The following is a 22,586-nucleotide window of genomic DNA, read 5'->3' as shown; positions in this document are numbered from 1 at the left end:
CCCAAGCCTGGAAGGAAATGAAAGGGAAATCCTCTTGAGCTCTTGGGAGGGGGCTAGATAGGGGGAGAGTTCCAGCTGCCCAGTACCTTCTCTAGAGATCTGGGCCCGCTGCCCTTGCAAAATCTGCCTGTTGGGGTGGATTCAGTTACAACGTCGCAGGGGGCAGTGCATCTTTCCCCAGCTAGACAAATACACAGATTGCCACAACCTCCGGGCCCCTTTGAGAGGTCTTCAGGAGCCATCCTGGACACCACCCTCTCTCCCTTCAGCTGATCTCCTCCTTGGCCCCGCTCCCACTTACTCCTGCCTCATTTGGGAACTGCAGACACCCTTCTGTGGCCTTCACTCACTCTCCTTCTGGCAGCTCTCTCAGCAAAAGTGCAGGGGGAAGGGGCAGGGGAGGAGCACTTTCCTTCTAGACCTGGGCATGCCAGTTAGCTTCAGGACAGTCAGAATCCTTAACAGTTTGGGGGAGAAGGCCTTGTGTAGGCACCAGTGTGCTGGGGATGGAGGGGGGAGGACAGAAGTTCTCCCCTTCTGGCCCCATTATTGACTAGGGGAGACATGGATATGTAAAACGCTGGCCTGAAGCCAAGAGATGGGCCAACACCAGGCCAGCAGAGAAGGGCTGGTTGACCTGTGTGGGGCCCGGTCAGGCATAGCTGGGGCAGATGAGTCTGGAAAGCACCCTTTGGTGCCCTGTGAGAGCATTCGTATGCCAGAACTCTGTAAACCGTAAAGCACTCTCTCTACGTGAGGAATTGTTCTTGGCTGGGAATCTTTCTTTCTTGTAAGAGACTTTGCTGCCTCTTTGGGGAACTGGCTTCTGTGACCAGCGGCTTTGGGGGACAGTTTGTGGAGTGTTTCTTCAGTGCCTGGATCTTGTCAGTTGTTTGTTCTCTTACCAAATATTTGTTGGGCTCTGTGTGGGCCCCTGGGGATCCTATCAGAGGCTTGTGGGGGCTCCAGATTAAAAGACAGACAATGATTCCATGTGAATGGTGGATGATTTCATGGGGGTCCTGTGGGAGCCCAAAGGCAGGAGGTTGGCCATGACTCACAGATCAAGTAGGGGTTTCTGATCAGCCTCTGCTAGCCTCCCCCTGCTCCCAACTTGCGGTGGCCTTGTTCCCCCATGTGAGTCTCTGCTAAGAGGGCCTGGGGGTTTGGGGCCACCAGGAGCCTCCTGTGAGAGTGAGCCTGTGTCTCCTCTTGGGAATTTCTGACATCCAGGATCCCAGCTGGCTCTCAGTAAGACCTGCCTCCCGTCACTTCGCTGCTGCTTACCTCATTTTCCCCCTCAGAGGTACATACCTTTGCTGGGCCCACTGTAAAGATTATCTAGAGCAATGGTGGAAAAAAATCCCTGGTGACCTGACTTTGAAGGACCTCTTGTCTCTGTCTGGGCCTCAGTTTACCTATCTGTAAAACCAAGTCTCTGCTCTCCCCCAGGATGATGTGTAGGGGACTTGAGAGCTATAGAAGAGGATGTGCTATAGACAGACTGGGTCGGGGGAGGTAAGAGGGGCTTCTCCTATGGTCATGGGCCACTGGCTTCCTTGGAGGGGCTGGAAGGCTGTGCCTGCTGACTTCCGGAAGCCTCTCTTGGCTTCAGGCTCACTCTCACCATGCCCCCCCACCCCCCACAACCCGCTTTGCCTTCTAAACCCTCTTGAAGCCCCAGCTGTGCTTCTGGGGACAGGCCTTTCCTGCGTCCAGAGCTTAGCTGGTGACCTAATATGGCTCCAAAATAGCAACTGGCTAAGAAGGCAAGAAAAAATACCCCCCACCTGAATGCCACCAAGGGGCTCATTGGACACAAAGCAAGTCATGTGTAAGCCAGGGAACTCTATGAAGGGACCCAGGGGCTCAGGAGCATCGCCATTCTGTGCAAAGCCTGGCAGGCCCAGTGGCAGTGCCTGTGGATGTGACTTGCATGCTGACCACTGACCATGGCCTGTCTGCACCAGTCCCTGTGCCAAGAGCCCACCCCCTCCCGCACCACCCCCAGGCTGCTCCCACCACAATAGCAAAACACCATGAATGCAGCTGGGGTTTGGGCGGGGGGTGGGGGGGTGAGGACATAGGGGCACAGAAGCCCATTGTGCCCCTGGAACCTCAGCTCTGGAAGCTGAAGATAAGCCAAGGGTTCTGAGTGGAACACTGGCCCTGAGAGAGGAGCAGAGAGGGAGATGGCAGAGTTCATGGGCAAGTGCAGAAGCAAGCACCAGGAGGTGACTTGGATACTTGAGGGGGCTCCTCAGCTTCTCAGCTTGTGGTGAGGCTGCCAGGCCAAAGCAAACACAGGTGCTTTGTGCAATTTTTCAAAAAGGCCCCTGGGTCTAGAAACTGGGTTCTGTGAACCCCTGTTTTGGCCCCTGATATGTCTTTGGAGAGAAGCTTATGAGGCCTTTGGCTGAGCCCTTCCTCTCTCTCTCTCTAGGTACTCAATGAAGGCAGATCTTAGAGGGCATGGGTTGGGTGGCATGAGGGTCTTCCCTGCTAGGTTTTGTTTAGAACTTAAATTCACAGCAGTGTGGGAGTTCTCTTGTGGCTCAGTGTGTTCTCTTGTGGCTCAGTGTGTTAAGGATCCAGCATTGTCACTGCAGCAGCTCAGGTCGCTGCTGTGGCATGGGTTTGATCCCTGGCCTGGGAACTTCTGCATGTCGTGGGTGTGACCAAAAAATAAAATAAAATAAAATAAAATTCACTGCAGTTTGGGGGCTGTGGGACTCCACCTCCAGAAAAATAATAACTCTTTTGTTGAGCATTAGAGGGAGGCTGAGTGCCCCTCCCAGGTAGTCCCTGTACCCCTTTGAAGGAGATGTGACTGTCCTACTCCAGGCCAGATGCTTAGGGCAGCTATTTTCTTTCTCTCTGTCTCCAGGGACAGACGTGGCTTGAAGATGTGGCCCTACTGTCAAGATGGGGTTGGGAGAAGGGCTCTAGGATCAAATACATTTGGGAAGCATAACATACTGTTCTTCCCTTGGAGACACACAATGCCCACTAGCAGAGTAAAGGCTCTGAAAAGTCCTGTAGAAGTCCTGCTAACTTCTCTTCAACCCAGCATTTTCCATACCTATTTGACTGGCATACATTTTTGGCTCAGAACACCTGCCAGTGTTCTTCTGAACATTTGCAGGCTCAGGGGGTGTCCCGTTGGAGCAGATCACTTTCTTGTTGGATAGTTTCAACCCTTGGGAGGCTCTTCCTGGAGCTCTTAACCCAGGTGCCCTCCCCGGGCTATAATACTACCCAGAACCACCTCCTCTTTGCCTGTCTGGTCCACCCTTTGGAGATTTGAGAATGGCAGCAGAGTCTCACAAGGCTTACCAGACAGGGCTTTGGGCTCTTGTGCACTCTAAAATCCTTAGAGGGTGACCGCTGTGTCTTGCTTTAAAAGGTCTCCAGTTGTTGACAGTCTTCTGAAGGTTTTGATATGTCACTTGTGATCTCCGCAGGTGTGGCTGAGCCAGGGCTGCCTCACCAGCATGGACGTGCAGAACAAAACCACCCATCTGCATGAGGGTGGGAGTCTGCCTCACCAAGTGGGCTCCGGGAGCTGAAGTTTATTCCCAGCAGCCTTTGTGGTCTGTGGGGGGTGGGGGGTGGGGGATACCCCAGGGCCTGGGAGGAATGGCAGTTCCAGCCCAGCAGGGAGCTTGGGAGGATGCCCGGCTCTCCCTCTGGCCAACCCTGGGAAGCTGAGCTCTGACTCAGGCAAGGGGGACCATCATTTGAGGGCCGGTTGGCTGAGGTGGCCTGACCCTCCCTCCATCAAATTAAGTTGACTGGGAAGGCCTAGACTCAGAGGGGAGACCACACCTTGTGGACCTTCTGAGTCAGGGGGGCGGGAGGAAAGCAGGCAGCATTAGTAATAAGGAATTAGCAGTGGCAGAGAGCCAGCGCCGTCAGCAGCAAGAGGAGGGCCTGGGGAGAAAAATGGCCCTTGAATAGCATCCCTCCTCTTGGCGGTGATTTATTCTTGCATCTTTCTCCATAGCTCCCATTTTACAGAAGAGAAAACAGAGGTCTAGCAAGTCACCCAGCAAGTCAGTGGCAGACCTTGACCTAGAGCTCTTCTCCATCCCAACTGCAACTCTGTGACTTATCTTGCTGGTCCACTAGACTTTTGTCTGGATCATTCTCTGGGCCCCAGTGCAGGGCAAGCAGTAACCACAGTGTTTTGTCAAGTCTCAGTGCCTCTGATGTTTTGTCTCAGATCCCAAACCTTCTGAGGAGTAGTAGGCATTGGTTATGGGTCCCAGGTTTCCTGTCATGTCCTCTCTCCAGCATGGGGCTCCATGGGACATGAATCCTAAGGGTGGCCTGGCTTGGGAGAGGCAGAGGACATGGACACTGAGCATTTCCTAGCTCCTCTGTCTCATAGCATATACTGTGTGCAGCATCTGCATTGTCCAGGTGGGGAAACCAAGGCTCTTCAAAAGGAGGAAGAGGGAGTCAGGGAATCAGTGGCAGAACTAGGGCTCCAGCCCACTTCTCAGGATGCTTAATCTGTTGTGTGTGTGTGTGTGTGTGTGTGTGTGTGTGTGTGTGTGTGTGTGGTGGTGGTGATGTATAATCTTTATTCTGTCCTTCTCTGGCCATATTGGTCCACTTGAGGTTTTGGGAAACACCAAGCAGTCCCATTCCTCTAAGCTTTTGCCCTTGCTGTTGCTTCTACTGCTTCTAAAACTGTTAACTGCCCTTGTGCACCTGACAGATTCCAACTTACTTCTTTATGGCACTTCTGGATGTCTCTTCTCTGAAGGCTTTATCTGGCTGCCATGGGGAGCACATCTCTCTCCGGTGTCTGTCCCATGACAGATGAGTGGTACATGCTTCCAGTAAAGCATATCTTAACTGCTGTCACTGTGAAATATGTACCATGTGTGTCTGTCTTGTTAACTATGTTCTTAACACTCTGAGAATAGGAATCCTGTCTTTTTCCAGTTTGTAATCCCAGCATCTGAGGCTTGGTCCGTGCCTGGGAGAGACTAGGTGCTCAGTTAACATTTAGTGGATGGATGGGTAGATGGATGAATTGAATCCTCTCCTCCTTTTCCATCCCCAGACTTGTGACTACTTCTTGCATCAGTCTCCTAGCCTCTTGTTTTACCTCACAGAAGTGTTTATGGATTGCTTGATAACTTTTAAAGAACTGGCAGGAGGAGTGAAAACCCTGTTCCTAGAGATGTCCCAGAAGGAGCTTAGGTGTCCTAACAGTTCTTGACCTTCTTTGGTTATGGCCTTCTTTGAGAATCTGAAGGCAGCTCGAGTTCCTCTCCTCCCGCAATGCATAGAGCACATGCGTGCATGCACGTGCAGAACTTGAACTTACACGTGATTTCAAAAGGATCATGGTGTCCTCATGCCAACACCGGATCCCAGATCAAGGCCCCCTGCTATAGAGGCTGCGAGCCTCAGTGGTACCCCAGACTGGCTAAATATCAGGGTCCTTCTAGTCCTCAGGTTCTCCAATTCATGCTTTCTGCTTTCATTCTATGAATATGTCTAGAAGTGAGAGGCAGCTTTGTCCCAGTGCTTATGCTCTAGCGGGGCGGTGGGCACATGGCTGTGAAACATGAGCACCTACCAGGTGAGTGGTGAGCTAGGCAGGAGCAGGAGGAACTGGGGGGGGACAGTCTCCCCTGGGAGTGTTCTGCTGTCCTTGTTGCCACTGTTCTCCTCCACCCCCCGACCTTCCCATTTCTCTCTCTCCTCCCGAGAAGAACACAACCTGCTTCTTTAAATTACAATTTCATGGAGTTCCCTGGTGACCTAGCAGTTCAGGACTTGGCATTGTCCCTGCTGTGGCTCGGGTTACTGCTGTGGCTTGGGTCTGATCCCTAGCCTGGGAATTTCTGCATGTGGCCGGGGGCGGGGGTGGGGCGCAAGGCTAAAAAATACATAAATAAATAAGTTAGAATCTCTCATAGAGCTCTGCTATGTCCAGGGAATCATGTTTTGTATGCCCTGATGAGTGGGCCTCCAGGAGGCCATGGTGCCCTTGGGGATCTTGAGTGGTAGGCTGCCACCTCTGTCACCGTCGACCCTGCTACCTCCTTGGCCCACAGGTCAGCCTTGGACCTTGAAAACAGAAGCCGAGCTGGAGTCTGACTACAACTGGGGAAACCCTTGGTCCAGGAGTGGCTTTGCTTTCCCAGAAGCCACCTCCGACCTTTACAACTGGCTCTTTCCTTCTGTCCCTGAGCCTAGCCTACATCCACCTCTGCTTGTGTGTATCGGGTGTGTGTGGTGCATGTGCGTGTGTGTGTTTGGCCCCAGAGGCTGGAGCCCCAGATAGATCCTAGGGATAGAAGAAGTGCAGATCTCCTTGGAGGAGGGGTGGAGTCATTTGTGAAATGAATGGTTTCTTGTCCCAAAGAGAGGAGTGTGGGGTGTATGTGTGTGTGCGTGTGTGTGCATGCACGTGTCTGTGCGTGTGTATGGAGGGTGTACGGGTGTGGCTTTTGGGGATAAGAAAGCAGTTGTTCAGCTGATGAAAGAACCCCCACAGAGCTAGGGACTAAGGCCAGAGGGTTCCTCCTCCAGAGCTGTCTCATGCCGGGGGCAGCAGGACTCAGCATTTGCTTCTGCCAGACCTCCTAGGACACTGCCCTTCCCTGCAGTGCTGCTCCCGCCTCTGTCTGCTGTCCCTTCTGTCTTCTTGCACCTGTCTCTTCTGCCTGTAGGCTGCCCTGGGATGCTTCTGCCCACCTGCCCTGACTCCTGCCTAACCCCTCCCACTGTGCCCTCTTTTTGTCCGGGGGGAACACAGCTTGTCAAGCTGAGTCAGCCCTGGAAATCTTTACCTCTGTGTCCCAGATCTCTCAGCAGAACCACCAACCCCAGGGCCCAAAACTTCATGCAGCCCAGAGAAGCTGGTGCCTCATCTTGCCAGGACCAAGGGGCTTGGAAGTATGACGTTGCAGGGCCTCAGTGCCAAGGAGAATGGTCCACACCTAGTGTTTTCCTCCAGCTCCCCTTCTTGTCAAGGAAGCTGAGCTTTGAAGGCTGAGTGGGGCCTGAAATACAAGAGGCTGATAGATCGGGGTGTGAATCTTCTGTCAGTCATGCGCTGACTGTGTTACCTTGGGCAAGTTACTCAGCCTCTCTGAGCCTCAGTTTCTAGTTCTATACTCTAGGACCAATAATGCCCATCCAAATAGTGTTCCTGCCAGGTATAAGAGACTGAGAAAGGGAAAGGATCCAGTCAAGTATCTGATCCAAGTAGAATCAGAAGAAACTTTAGTGTCTTCCCGTCTAACTTTCTCCAATAGCCAAGCCAGAACCTTGGAGAAGTTCCAGCAATGGACAGGAATCCGATGCTTTGTTCCCCACATGTGGCATGAGGATCCCACGCTTCCTGCTAGCTGCTGGGGTCGCTGACGCAGGGAGGAAGGAGGGATGGTCTCTTCCCCCAGGCTGGTGATTTGGGCCTAGATGGCCCAGAGCCACACGCTAGCGGGGCTGCCCTCACCCACTGCCCAGAGCAGCTAAATCCTGGGTGACAACACCCTCCAACTTAGTCCATGGGAACTCGGAGACCCTGACCTAAATCCTTCGAGGTGTGAGGGCATCCATACCCTCATCTGTCAGGTGGAGCACCTTCCTGCCTGTGATTATCCGCATGCCAGACGGTCATGGGCGTAGGGAGCAGCAGAAACATTCTGGTTCTTAGGACAAGGGAGGGTTGCAGAATCTTTGCCTTTGGGGATAGCCAGGCTTGTGAACAGATGAGGGGCATCACTGTGTAAAGAAATTAGAGAGGGACTTCAGAGCTGCTACAGGCAAGGGCCAGGGAGCCACGGGGTGGTCCCCATCACAGCCTATAGCACAGGCCAAGGCCAAGAGGTCTCAGAGGCTGCTGAAGGGGGCTGGGGCCTTAGGAGCACCCGAACCCATGCTTTTCACACCATCCCTTGGAGCCCAGGTCTGAGCAAGAGGAAGGGATGGGTTCAAGGCCACAGCACTAGAATTTTAGAGCCAGGTCAAGAGCCAGGTTCTGGAGGGCTTTGGACCCACTGGACATCCCCGGGGAGTGGACAGCAAGTGCAAAATTGGAGGGAGAAGAGCCAAGGGGCGCAGGCTGGCTGTTGCAGAGTTAGAGGCTGACTGGTGAAGGGAAGCCCTGCCCAGCCTTGCCCTCCAGCTACAGATGGCAGGCCTTGGGAGAGGTGGTACTCCCTTGATTTAAGTGCCCTCTGGGTGCCAGGATCCAGGGGTGTCTTTCAGTACCTAGGCGTCTGAAACTTAAAAAAGCAGGACTGCAGGGATCATCAAGTGTGCCCTTCTTCCCTGCTCCATGTTCCATTTTGCATGTGGGAAACCCAAGAGGCCAGGCCCCAGTTCCACAGACAGAGGGGAGGGAGCTCTGTGTGTCCAGGTCTCTGCTCCATCCAATCCCCACAGGCCTTGGAAACCACGGCTGGGAGACCAACTCACCTTTCGCCTCCATGGCTCGAGGAGCTCCTTGGGGTTTCAGAGAGGAAGCAGCTTGCTGCCCCACCCGCCCTTCCAGCCAGCCAGCAAGCAGGACTCCTGGCCTGTAGACCTGGCTCTGTGCCCTGGTCTGTGCCCCTGGGGCTCGCTGGGCCTCAGTTTCTCTATTGTAGCTTTCGAGAGTGAGGTCGGTCGGCTGACTGCCCTGTCCTTTCATCCTTTCGTGGTGTCGTCTTGAATTGGGGGTGGGGGAAGGGAGCAGGAGCAGCCGTGGGGCCAGGCCAGAGCAGACTGAATGGGGAGAGGCAGTGAGCTCTAGCCCTGCTTCTCAGACCTGCAGCTGCCTGTGTGACTCTCCTGAGGGACAAAGCTGTGACCCTCTGAGGTGGTGGTGGGAATCAAGCTGTCAGGGTGAGGACAGGCTGCTCCGAGGCCTCTGGCGGTCCTGGGATACCCACGGGCTGCTCATGGGCAGGGGTGTGTGGCCACAAGACCTGGGAGAGGTTTTTCAGGGTGTAATTAGTGCACTTTCTGGCACCCACCAAACTTCCCCTTCCTCTTGACAATCTGCTGCCAAAACAGCCCTGATTCCTGTAGACTTGCTTACATCTTATGCAGGGGGAAAAAAAAAAAAAAAAGGCAAGAAAGAAAGAAAGAAAAGAGAAAAATAAGAGGGTTGTTATTTGTGAAATTGCATTTCCCAGCCATGAGGGTGAGTCACACCCTTTGGAGCTTCAAGTTTCTTGTTTGGATGAACTTTTCTCTGGGAGGCTGGGGCCACAGTGCCCTCCTCCAGACCAGTTTGATTGGGGAGAGACCCTGATGGTTAGAACGTCCAGGTGCTTCCAAGGCCAGGTTGGGCTGAGCAGGTTGTACCCGAGCTGCCCCGAGGGAGCTTTAAAATGCAGAATTAGGCCTTGGGGGAAGGGGGAATGTGGAGTTAGTATTTAATGGAGATTGCATTTCAGTTTGGAATGATGAAAAATTGCTAGAGATGGATGGTGGCGATGGTTGTACAATAATAAACGGGAATGCACTTAATGCCACTGAACTGCACACTTAAAAATCATTAAAAGGATAGGTCTTATGTAATTATATCTTACCACGATGAAATAATGCCGATGCCAGGCCCTCAGTCCCAGGTGGCTACTTTGGTAGGTCTGAGGTAGAGCCCAGAAAACTATTTGTTCAAAGTTTCCCAGGTCATTTAATACAAGTTTGGATAAACTCGTTTAATCTGTAAAATGGGAACAATGACTCATAGGGCTGTGGTGAGCATCAGCTCTCTTAATACACGTAACATTCCCAGTGCCTGGGACCTCGTAAGAGCTCAGTATATGGTGCTCTTATTTAATACTATTTCCTTTCAGACCCTCCTCAGGCCCCTTAAGGTTGTCCAGTCTTGACTGACTTACCTCCAGGGATGGGTGAGCCCTCTCTGGATGGATCCGTCTTCTGGGGCCATCTGAAAGCTGAAGTGGCTGCCCTCAGACTGGATGCAGGTCTGTGGGATTTTGCGCAGGCCCTGGGTTTCTCAGTAGCACTGGGCGTGGTAGAGCAGAGCTGATCATTAAAGCCTTTGCCTCCCGTGCCTGGTCACTACAGGCTGACTGTGTGTTAGGCCTGAACTGCCCTGGATGTGATGTATCTGTCTTTCCTTCCAGATACCAGGCCGTGGTCCAGACCTACACGAGAGGGAACAGAGACCCAGAGGGGTAAAGGGCTGGCCTAGTGTCACATAGCAAGGTCTCCAGGGAGCCAAGAAGAGGAAGGGAGAGTGCCAGCCCCCCAGAGTCAGGAGGCTGGGGGATGGGATCTGTCCTGGTTGGAGGAAGGGTGTCTGATCCCCTTGGGTCAGCTTTCAGCTCACCTCCCTCCCCACACTGAGAGGACACAGAAAGAACTGTCCCCACCTGGGGATCCTGGGTCAGAAACTTGAGGCAGCTTCCTTTTGGGGGTTCTCCCCTGTGAGCCTGGGGACCCCCCAAGAACAAGGCCAGGGTATCTCTCCAAGGTTCCCCAAGGTCTGTAATTCCCTGCTGGATTCTTGGGCACCTGCGCTGGGGACAGGTATGCCCAAACCCTGTGCCCAGGTTTGTCAGTGGCCCCCTGGGGAAGCTGCCTCTTTCTACCCTGAGCCTGGCCCCGGGAGAGGGGGCCCACAGACGTTCCCTGCCAGCCTCACTGCAGGCCCCACCTTTGCTAAATTCCAGTGCGCCTGGCCGCTCAGAGCCCGTGACTCCTATAAATAGAGGCTGTATACACCAGGAGGGGGCCTGGGCCGTGTCTGCTTTGAAGCCAGGCAAGACATCTGGTTCCTGTCAACTGGAGGTGGGAGAGGTGAGAGAGGTGGGCCGCTTCCTCCCCGGGCTTCCAGGGGGCTGGCCTGGGCTGGCCCGAGGGCTCCCCGGACACAGTGTGCACAGGCCTCAGGCTGCAGGAGACCAGGCAAAACGCTGGGCTTCAGTCTCTTCTTCTGGACTCTGCAACCATGCTGGGAGCTGATGTCTAAAGCCACTCCCCTGGGACGTGGCAGAGGCCCAGCTCTCACAGGTTGCTCTTTGTCGGGCTTCTTCCCTCCTGGCAGTGTCTAAAGAACTGGTGATCAGCACCATTGACTGAGGGCTTCCTCAGTGCCAGGTGGGAAATCAAGTGCTTCACATTTGTAACCTCTCGTTAGCCTCCTAGAAACCCTTGTAGGTAGCTGTCATTATTCCCACTTACCAGATGGGGCCACGGAGGCCCTGAGTGTTAACTGGCTTGTCCATGGATGCACAACAAGAGTTAGGATTTGAATGCAGACCCCAGGAAGCCAGAGCCTGCAGGTGACTAAAAGGTCATTATGAATTTGTGCGTGTGTGTGTGTGTGTGTGTGTGCGCGCGCGCGCGCGTGCATGTACGGGCCTGTGGAACGTTTGCAAACAAGTGTAGCCAGGCCTCTGGAGCCCTCACAACCTCTGTCCCCTGCAGGCGCTGAGCAGCAGCGTGTACAAGAGTGCCTCTCCCTATGGCTCCCTCAACAACATCGCCGACGGCCTCAGCTCCCTCACAGAGCACTTCTCTGACCTGACCCTCACCTCTGAGACCCGCAAGCCCAGCAAGCGGCCCCCACCCAACTACCTGTGCCACCTGTGCTTCAACAAAGGACACTACATTAAGGACTGCCCCCAGGTAAGGCAGCCCGGCCCCCTACTGACCTGTGGACCAGCCTCCATGGGTAGAGCAGACAGAGCAGCCCCCGGGGTTTCTTCCATGAGGGCGTGGCCCCCTGGCCACGGGTCTCCACTTTTCTGTCCCCTGTGGTTTTTCTGAGGCAAGGCTGGCTGGTGTGGAGGGGACAGAGCCCCAGGTTGGGCCTGCACTGGTTTGAGCGTAGACTGGGTGGGGGACCCCAGAATGTGGTTCTGGGCCTTGGAGTCCCCACCAGTTTTCCTGCCAAGGTGGGTCCTATTACGGTGGGGCAGAAGGGGGCTGGCAGCCTCCTCACAGCTCTCCCTAGAGCCCATCACCTCACACTCACAGGGAAGGAATGCAGGCTCTGGGCCAGGAATCCAGATGTGCACCCCCTCCCCCAGACTCCACCTCTGCCTCTTCTGCAGCAGCACTTGGGCCTCAGCCTGCTGCCTGTGGGAGAGGGGAGGGCCCGGCCCCTCACCTGTGCCCTCAGAACAGGTCTGGGTGAAAGCCTCAGGCACCACGGGCTGGGCATCACTCCCTTGGGGTGGTAAGGGGGCCAGGAAATCAAAGGGGTCGTGAGCAGCTGCTGTCCCTTAAACAGGGCTCCACCATCACGGGGTGGGGCTCCTGGGGCAGACCCCACTCCCCAGACGACCCCTGACTCTCTGACAGACATGGCTTTGGAATCCTGGCGAGAGAGGTTAACAGTTGTTCTAAATGCGGTATGAGATTATCAGTGACTTTTTTTCCCTATTATTTTTTCATACTTTCCACTGTTTGTATAATGTGGTACTACTTTTCTTTTATACATGTAATGGAAATGGAATCCTGGAAACTCAGAAAATCCGTGTAGCCTTGCCCTCCAGATGTTGGCAGTGAGGGTGTGGCTGGGCAGGGCTGGGTCCCTCCAGGACCAGTGGGAGGCTGAGGTGCCCTTGTTAGTCTCTGCTCTTCTCAGAAATGGCTGTGCCAGGTTTTAGGTCCCTCAAGTATAACCAGCCACAGCCACATCAGTGTCGCCCAGAGCTTGTTAGAAATGCAGAATCTCAGGCCAACCCAGAGCTATGTTCTAGGAAGATCCCCAGTGATTCAGCTGGTGATCTCAGCCTCTCCCCACTCCTGGTCAAGAGAGGCCCACCCCAGATGCTGCATAATGGGAAGCTGACCCACTGAGAGCTGGCTGTCCTCCCGATCCGCACTCCCCTGCACCCAGTCCACCCTCAATATACGCAGTAAGCAAGGGACCCCTTGGCACAAGGAGATCCTGGAAAAGGGTGAGACTCCTACCCCCCAGGGACTCTCAGCGAAGGGGCAGCCAAGGGTCTGGTTGATCCTCAAGGATGTGCCCATGGCCCACCTAGTGAGCAGCCCTTGTGCCTTCCCCGTGAGCCCCCAGCACAGGGACCGTCAGCTGTCACCCTGCCTACAGCGTATGAAGTGGGCACAGCAGGACTCCACCCATTTAAGGAGGAGACAGGCACTGTGCTAAATGGTCTCCAAGCATTTCATTCATCGCTCACATCTGCCTGGTGTGCTAAGTGCTTTGATTAGCCTCACATTACGGGATGCTTTGTGTGAGTGAGCATCTCACACAGGACCATCAAACTGGTCAGTGGAGGAGCAGGGATTTTAACGCAGCAGGCAGGTGACACTCAGACACCAACAAGGGCTCTCGGGGCCTCCGAGGTGTGCTTGTGCTGAGCTGGGAGCCTGGGAAACTTCCAGGAGGAGGTGGACCTGAGTGGTGCTGGCAGGTTGATGGGACTAGGGTAACCAGTATCCAAAGGCAGTGAGGAGTTCCTGTCGTGGCTCAGTGGTTAATGACCCCAATGAGTATCTGTGAAGACGTGGGTTCGATCCCTGGCCTTGCTCAGTGGATGAAGGATCTGGCGTTGCCGTGAACCGTGGTGTAGGTCACAGAGGCGGCTTGGATCCTATGCTGCTGTGGCTGTGGCGTAGGCCGGCAGCTGTAGCTCCAGTTCGACCGCTAGCCTGGGAATCTCCATATGCCACGGGTCCTGCCCTAAAAAGACAAAAGAAAAAAAAAAAACGAACAAACAAAAAAGCAAAGACAGTGGAGAATGAAACAGAGGCAGTGGGATGGTGACGGTGAGTGTGAGTGTCTGTGCACACGCTGCCCTCTGCCACATGGGGCCAGAGCTCTTCTGAATGTGGGCAGAGGGGCCCTGACCTCAGTGCCTCTGGCTTTCTAGCAGGGTGCTAACCCCGCTCCTTCCTTTATATGGGTTGCACAGAGTGTTCACTTATCTTGTGCAGGGCTTTCAACTCTGTGGCGGAAGTAGGAGTAACAGCTCCGTTTCACAGTTGAAGAAACAGAGTCTCAGAGAGGTGATGTTCCGAGGGGAGGGCAGAACACCCGTGAACCTCGGTGTTCTTTGCTTCCTTGAGCACGCAGGCTGCTCCAGGCTGAGACCCGTGGTCTGTGGAGCCTCAGTTTCTCCCTTGAGCTGGTCGAGTTCCTCTTCCAGCCCCATCTCCAACCTGATTCCCTCTGGAATTCCTGCAGGCTCAAGGATCTCCCTCCATCCATCACAAGGTTCATAGGCTGAAAAATGAGCCTAGTGAAAATGGACACAGGGGGTTGCTGGGAGGACTCAGTGAAGTTATGCATGACGTGCTCAGCACAATGCCTGGCACACAGTAAGCACTCAGTAACTGTTGGCTACTACTAGTTTTTGTCTCCTTGGCATCACAAGGCAGAATGCACTTGCCCGGCTAGGTATGTTGGCTGGCTGGAATATAATTGGTTGCTCCCCAGTCCTCACCTGACCACAAGCCCCAGGGGCAGGCGCTGAACTAGATTCATTTCCGTACCCTCTGCCAGCCCAGGTACTGTGCAGTGTAGCAGGTGCTCCGTACAAGTCTTCCTGAATGAAGGAATGGGTGGAAACCTTTGTTTCGTAGGAACTATTACATAAGAGCTTAGCATATATAATATTTAAAAGTGGAATGCTTGTTTTAGGTAACAGCTTTAATGAGATTTAATTCACATACAAATCATTTAACCATTTACAACACACAAGTTGATGATTTTAGTACACAAGTTAATGATTTTAGTTGGTGATGGTTGCATGATGGAGCCATGCAACAACCATCACCACAATCAAAGAATATTTTTTGTCACCTCAAAAAGAAACCTTACACTCATTAGCTATCACCCTCTGATCCTCCATCCCTAATACCTACTAATCTGCTTTCTGTCTCTGTAGATTTGCCTATTCTGGGCATTTCATATAAAAAGACACATATAATATGTGGTTTTTTAATCACTTGATTGTTACATTAGTGTATTGTTTTCAAGGTTCATCCATGTAGTAGCACTTATCAGTTCCATGATTTGTTCCATCCTGTTTTATTTTCTGGAAAAGTTTGTAAAGAATTAATATTAATTCTTCTTTAAATGTTTAGCAAGTTCCCTGGTGGCCTAGCATTTAAGAATCTGGTATTATACTGCTGTGACTCAGGTCACTGCTGTGGCTCGGGTTCTATCCCTGGCCTGGGAACTTCTACAATCTGTGGGCACGGCTGAAAAAAAATGTTTAGTAGAATTCACCTGTGAAGCCCTTTGAGTTTGGGCTTTTTTTGCTGAGTAGATTTTTTTTTTTATAATTACTTATTGAATCTCTTTATTTGTTATGAGTCTATTCAGATTTCCTATTTCTTCTTGAGTCAGTTTCTATAGTTTGTGTATTTTTAGAATTTGTCTATTTCATCAAGTAACCTAATTTATTGGCATACAATTACTCATAATGTTCTCTCATAATCCCTTTAATTTCTGTAAGGTTGGAATAATCCCCCTGTTTTGGGTCTGATTCTTATAATTCGAGTTTTCTCTTGTTTTTTCTTGGTCATTCTAGCTCAAAGGTTTGTCGATTTTGTTGTACTTTTCAAAGAATCAACTTTAAAAAAAAATTTATTATTTATTTATTTTTTTCCACTGTACAGCATGGGGACCAAGTTACACATACATGTATACATAATTTTTCCTCCCACTATCGTGTTGTGATGTAAGTATCTAGACATAGTTCTCAGGGCTACATAGCAGGATCTCATTGTAAATCCTTTCCAAGAGCAATAGTTTGCATCCTTAAACCCCAAGCTCCTGATCCCTCCCACTCCCTTCCCCCCCCCCACTCCACCCCCCGCCCCCGGGCAACCACAAGTCTATTCTCCAAGTCCATGATTTTCTTTTCTGTGGAAAGGTTCATTTGTGCTATATATTAGATTCCAGTTATAAGTGATATCATATGGCATTTCAAAGAACCGCCTTTTGTGTACATGATTTACTATATTGTTTTTCTTCTTATTTCATTACTTTCTACTCTAATCTTTTAAAAAATTGTGATGAAATACACAAAACCTAAAATTTACTGTCTTAACCATTTTTAAGTGTGCCCAGTTCAATGGCATTAAGTACATTCAGTTGTTTTGCAACCATCACCATCGTCCATCCACAGGACTCCTTTTATCTTGCAAAACTGAAACTCTGTACCCATTAAGCAATAATTCCCTCTCCTTCCCTCCCCCAGCCCTTGGCAACCATCATTCTGCTTTCTGTCTCTAAGAATTTCCCTACTCCATGTACCTCATATAAATGGAATCATGCAATATTTGTCCTTTTGTGACTGGCTTATTTCACTTAGCATAATGTCTTCAAGTTTCCTTCATGTTGTAGCATGTGTCACAATTTCCTTCCTTTTTAAAGACTGAATAATATTCCCGTGTGTGTGTGTGTGTGTGTGTTTGTGTGTGTGTGTTGTTTCCTCCTTTGGCTATTATGAGTAATGCTGCTATGAACATGAGTGTACAAATATCTCTTTGAATCCTTGCTTTCGATTCTTCCATCTAATCTGTATTATTTCCTTTCTTCCTCTTGCTTTATATTTGGTCGGCTCTTCTTTTTCTAGTTTCTTGAGGTAGAAGGTTTAGGATACTGATTGTACATCTTTCTTTTTTATTAATGTAGATGTTTACAGCTATACATTTTCCTGAATTGCATCCCATATGCTTTGTTTTGATATGTTGATCTTCCTTTTCATTTATCACAAGGTGTTTTCTGATTTCCTTTGTGATTTCTTCTTAAGACCCACTGGTTATTTGGCAGTGTGTTGTTTAAAACCCACATTATTTGTGAGTTTCTCAAATGTCTTTTTTTAGTGATTTCTAGAATTATTCCGTTGTGGTTGGAAAACGTACTTTGTATTATTTCAGCCCTTCTAAATGTATTGTAGTCTGTTTCATAGCCTGGAGTTTGGGCTATCCTGGAGAATGGTTCATGTGCACTTGGGAAGAATGTATTCTGCTATTGTTGGGTGGAGTGTTCTATAGATGTCTGTCAGGTCTAGTTGGTTTATAGTGTTGTTCATGTCTTCTGAATCCTTGGTAGTGTTCTGCCTAGTTCTTCTATCCATTATCATAAATAGGGTATTGAAATCTCTACTATTGTTGAATTGATGATTTTTTCTTTAGTCCTGTCAGTTTTTGCTGCATGTATTTTGGGGCTCTGTTATTAGGTACATCTGTGTTTACAATTGTTGAATTTTCCTGGTGGGTCGATCGTTTCATCATTATAAAATGTCCCTATTTGTCTCTATTAGCATATTTTGTTTGAAATTACTGTAGGCTGCTTTCTTATGCTTGCTGTTTACCTGATATATCTTCTATCCTTTCACTTTCAATCTATTCATATCTTTGAATCTAAGTATGTTATTTAGATAGCATGCAGTTAGATCTTGGTTTAGTTTTTATTCAATCTGACAGCCCCTGCTTTTTGTTTGGGTTGCTTGATCCATTCTCACTATTGATAATGCTGTTGTTAATGCTCTTCTCATATATGCTATTATTAATATAGTTGGATTTAGGCTTGCCATTTTACTTTTTGTTTTTGAAATTGGTCATGTCCTTTTTGTTTCATTATTCCTCCTTCACTGCTTCCTTTTACATGGTGATTTTCTTTCTTTCTTTTTTCTTTTTTTGTTTTTTGCTTTTTTAGGGTTGAACCCATGGCGGCGTATGGAGGTTCCCAGGCTAGGAGTTAAATCAGAGCTGTAGCCACTGGCCTACACCACAGCCACAGCAACGCAGAGATCTGAGCTACATTTGCCACCTACTCCACAGCTCATGGCAATGCTGGATCCTTAACCCACTGAGTGAGGCCAGAGATTGAACCTGTGTCCTCATGCATACTAGTCAGGTTTGTTTTTGCTGAGCCATGACGGGAACTCCAGTGGTGATTTTCTAATGTAACATTTTAATTTATTTAATTATTTTTTCACTATTTTTTTAGCTATTGCCTTAGCGGTTGCTCTAGGGCTTATCTATACCTCTTAACTCATCAGTATCTACTTCATATTTATATTTACTCCAATGAGATTTAGAAATGTTATTCCTATATAGATGTATTCTTTGTAGGGCTTTTCCCTGTTCTTGTAGCATTATTATTATACATATTACATCTGTGTATATTACAAATTCAGTAATACCTGTTATAATTATTACTTTCTTTAATTTTATGTGTTTTAGAGCAGCTGGAAGAAGAAATGAGAGCAGTTATACATTCATAGCTTTTGTCATATTAGCCTTCGTATTTCACATTTCCAGTTCTCATCGTTTGTACCTATGAGTTCAAGTTACCACCTGGTGTGATTTCCTTAGCCCAAGACAGATTTTCTCCCACAACACTTCCTTTTTGCTGTTATTGGCAAAAAGACTACATTTCTGTATGTTTTAGGACAAACAATACAATTATATAATGTTATTTTATAAATTGCTTTTTTAAATCAGCTAAGAGAAGCAAAGAAACATGCACTTATACTGTCTTTTACAGTTACCTTATCACCTTGTCAGTGTTCCTTATTTTTTTTTTTATGTACATTTACATTACTCTCTGGGATCACTTGCATTCAGCCTGAAGAAATTCCTTCCATATTTCTTGACAGATGGATGTGCCAGCAATGAATTCTCTGTTTTTGTTTATCTGGGAATGTCTTTGTCTCACTTTTGCTTTTTTAAAGATTGCTTTGCTGGGTATAGAATGCTTGGCTGACAGATGTTTACTTTGAGCACACGACTATGTTACCCTACCACCCTCTGGCCTCCATCGTTCCTAAAGAGAAGTCAGTTGTTTATATCGTTGTAAAACATTGTATGTTATATGTCATTTTTCTCTTGCTGCTTTCAAGATTTTCTCCTTGTTTTAGCTTTCAGCTGTTTTACTATGGTGTGTCTATTCGTGGATCTCTTCGTATTTATCCTATTTGGGATCTATTTGAGTTGCTTGGATGTATTGATTAAAGTTCTTAATCAGATTTGGAAAGTTTTCAGCCATTATTTCTTTGAATAACGTTTCTACTCCTTTCTCTTCTTTTGTGGAATGACTTTTAAATGGTCTAAATGCTTTTAAAATCTTAAATGGTCTAACGGGGAGTGGAATGTGCAGAACTCTAGGCCAACTCTGCTGGTCCTGAAGCTGCCCAAGGAGCCCCAGGCTCTAAAGAAGGTAACATGCACTGCCAATGGCCCAGGTAGTGGGATTCGGAAACCAGAGGATGGTAACCTATTAATTGATTCCTTTCCAACCTTAAGGGTTGAGAAGTGTGTCCAGAGTTCAGCTCAGACTTACAGAACTTCTCATAGTTACCAGGCACAGTGCAGGAGAATTTGGCACTACAGAAAGATGGGGTGCCCCCAAGCAGAGGCAGGAAGTGCTAGAGATAAATTCCCAATAGCAGTGCAAAGCAGCCCCTCTTCGTGAAGTGAGGCTGTGCCTGGGCCAGGGTTCCTCTGCAGCCAGTGTCACCACTGGCCCAAGAAGACTGGGCCTCAAGAACATCCACCACCTAGCTTTTGAAAAACCAGAGTTCCTGCTGCTATCCCCACACAGTCCATCCACCCCTGCCAGGTGTCAATTCAAGGATAATGATAATATTAACAGCAATAGTGAGAGTCTCTAAGTATTGAGTTTACCACTGAGCTTAGCATGTAATATGCATTAGCTCATTTAATTGTCTCAAAAACCCTATCAGGTCCATTGTTAGATGATAAAACTGAGGCCCAGAGAAGTTAGGTGACTTTCCTAAGGTCACAGAACAAGTGAACAGCAAAGCTGGAATTGGAACTCAAGCCTTCCTGATTCAAGAGCCCATGCTTTTTGAATTAGATTCTACTATCAGCTTTAGCATCTAGACTTTGATCTCTACCATCATTCTCAGAAAGTCAGGGTTCTTTAAAAAGATAGGCTGCTGGAAATAAAGAAGGATAAAGACAATACTGGCAAAAGTCATATTAGGCCTGGTCTAACCAAGTTGTTGTGTCTGGTAGATTCCACCACTGGTCCAGCCCCAGGGTATTTGCTGGCCCTCTTGTAGTCAAGGAGGCTAGGGGTGGTCTGGGCCTGCCAGATCCAATGACTGAGAAACCCTAGGTGGCTGTAGGGGAGTCATGATACTCTGTTGGGGCTGCCTGCAGGGTCACCTGTGCCTCTCACATTGGCTTCTGCACACCAATATGGCACAAATTGCTCTAAGCCAGCCACACTTGTCCACATGGTGTGTGATTGTGGGGCCCTTGATTCAGTGCCACATCTGTGCCCAGGACACACAATCTGTCCAGGACAGAGACGGGCCCAGCACTCAGTATAATCACCCAGTTCTTCCTGAGCTCCTACTATGTGTCAGGCCTGTGCTAGATAAAGCCTGACCTCTGTCCTCAGTGGGACAGAGTGGACAACAAGAGCACTATTGGCCGTTCAGGCCTAGAGATGAGGTTGGCAGTGAGCAATTAAGGCTTCATGGGAGCCAGGGCTTCATGGGAGGCCGCAGAAAGGAGGAGCCTGGGCCCGGGGCAGGGAAGGCTTCCAAGCAAGTGTGTAAATAGTGGGGGTTAGGTTTCCGGGAACCACGAGCCCTTGGCGATGGCTGGCACTCTGGGTGCCTGAGGGGAGGAGCGGGAGGTGTGGCTGCAGCAGGTGGTGAAGGACCTGTGTGCCAGCCTGCACAAACTTGGACTTTATCTGGAGGGCAAGGAGAAGCCATCCAAGGGTTTTAGGTGACATGCTCAGATTGGCATTTTGAAAGATCACGCTGGTGGCAGTTTGTAGGCCAAGCTGGAGGAGGCAAGACTGCAGACGAAACCAGTCCAGGAACGTGGATATATGATAAGACCAGACATAAGGCAAGGGTGAGTGAAAGTCGGAGGTGAGGGGACACATTCCAGACATGATGAGAAAGTAGCATCTATGGGACATGGGGACCAGGCAGGTGAGGGGAGAGGGATAAGGTATCAAGAGGGGTAACAGATCCCTGAATTAGCCACCGGGGCCAATGGGGTGCCGCTACCTGGGGTACAAATACACCTGCCTGAGAAGATAGTCTCTTCATTTATTCATGCAGCAAATATTTATTGAACACCTACTATGTGCTTGGCATAGTAGAACTTGAGGATGCCACAGTCAACAAACCAGGAAGGGTTCCCACTCTCTTGGTACTTATACTTACGGTGAAGTCAAACAATAAGCACAAATCAATAAGAAAATAAGAAGATATGAGAGGGCAAGAAGTGCCCTGCAGAGCACGAGTGCTTTGACCGAGTGCCAGGCCACCTTCTCCAAGGAGAAGCAGCAGGCGCAGCACCGAGAGCCCACAATTCTTTTAGGGGCCCACAAAAAATGTTGTAATTTTCATTTATTTTAAAACCAGAAGGAAAAAATGAGTGTAATAATAATGAGCATGTAATAATGAATGCAGCCTGGGTAATATTTATCTTTATATCAATACAGTCATAAAATAAAATAGAATGTTAAATCACTTTTTATGGAGGAGGCGGCCCATAAGTCCTAATATGGTCCTGAAGAGAGTCTAGGGCTGCTTTAGGTTGGACATAAACTGCGGACCTCTCTGATGGATAATAGGCTCTGAAACTTTCAGATATTACTTTTCCTCTAAAGTTCAGAAAGGATTGAGGGTCCCTATGCCAACAGTAAGGACCCCGATGTTAGTGAAGGGACATCTTGTTGAGGTCAAAGGAAACAGCTTCAAATTTATATCTCAAAAACCAGAGTTCAAGTTCCTCCTCTACTATTTACCAGCTGTGCAACCTTGGACAAGTCACTTAACTTCTCTGGGCTGCCCTTCCTCCTCTCCAAAATAGCTCTGCAATTTGAGGTCAGTGCAAGTTTCCCTTTCCTTGGTGGCCCACTCAGCACCTCTGTGGGAATAGAGACTGAAGTGTAGATGGGGGCAGTATATCCAAGACCCTGGGTCCTTCCCCTAAGCCCTCTGTCACTCTTCATGATGGTCAGGCCCAGCCAATCCCAGCTGGCAGCCACCCGGCAGGCACTGAGCTGAGAGCAGGAATTCTTGAAGCCCTAGCCTCACCACTCCCAAGATATTCTGGGGCTGGTTACTCCTTCGAGGGAGGTCTGAGGGGTGTGCCTCCCCTGTCCAGCTAAGGACCGGGCACTGTGAGGGGTCCGGGGAGGGCCTGAGCCCAGGGGAGCTGCCATTCCTGAGTCAGCATGCCCTGGGCTGCTAATGAAATCCAGATGTGAGACAGAAAACAATCATTGCCCCCACCCATCTGGCAGTTCGGGTTTCTTGGAGATTGCAAAAGAAGAAGAAAAATAGAGCAGGGAATGAATTGAGTCCTAGAACAGCTGAAACCTTAGAGGGGGGAATGTGAATTGTTTCGGAGGCTTGCTGGGGGAGGGGCAGGAGGCCAGGGGAAAGTGGAGGCTGGCCCAGGTCCCCTCCCTCCCTGCCTGGTCTCTGCAGTTCTTGGACCCCAGCTCTTGCACCTCTCCCCAGGCCAGAGCATTCTGGTCCCTATGGGGTATCCAAAGAAGGCAGGGAAGGAAGTTACCGTCGTGGCTCAGTGGTTAATGAACCTGACTAGTATCCATGAGGTTGTGGGTTCGATCCCCGGCCTCACTCAGTGGGTTAAGG

General features: G+C 49.7%; 1 protein-coding gene across 4 annotated transcripts in view; it reads left to right on the top strand.

Moving 5' to 3' along the window:
• ZCCHC24 (zinc finger CCHC-type containing 24) overlaps positions 1 to 22,586 on the top strand; it is a 78,199-nt gene that overhangs the window by 1,066 nt on the left and 54,547 nt on the right. For all 4 annotated transcript variants that reach the window (XM_084997446.1, XM_021073637.2, XM_021073636.2 and 1 more), the window contains exon 2: positions 11,419 to 11,619. In XM_084997446.1, coding sequence (XP_084853572.1) covers positions 11,419 to 11,619 — 201 coding nt within the window. The remainder of the gene's footprint in view (positions 1 to 11,418; positions 11,620 to 22,586) is intronic.

The sequence above is a fragment of the Sus scrofa genome, chromosome 14, assembly GCF_054392235.1.
Source record: "Sus scrofa isolate SSC_HxYL_T2T_F1_AM1 chromosome 14, Sscrofa_HxYL_maternal_Yorkshire_Landrace_v2.0, whole genome shotgun sequence".
In the NCBI taxonomy this organism is placed as follows: Eukaryota; Metazoa; Chordata; class Mammalia; order Artiodactyla; family Suidae; genus Sus; species Sus scrofa.
This window is presented reverse-complemented; position numbering and strand designations above follow the sequence as displayed.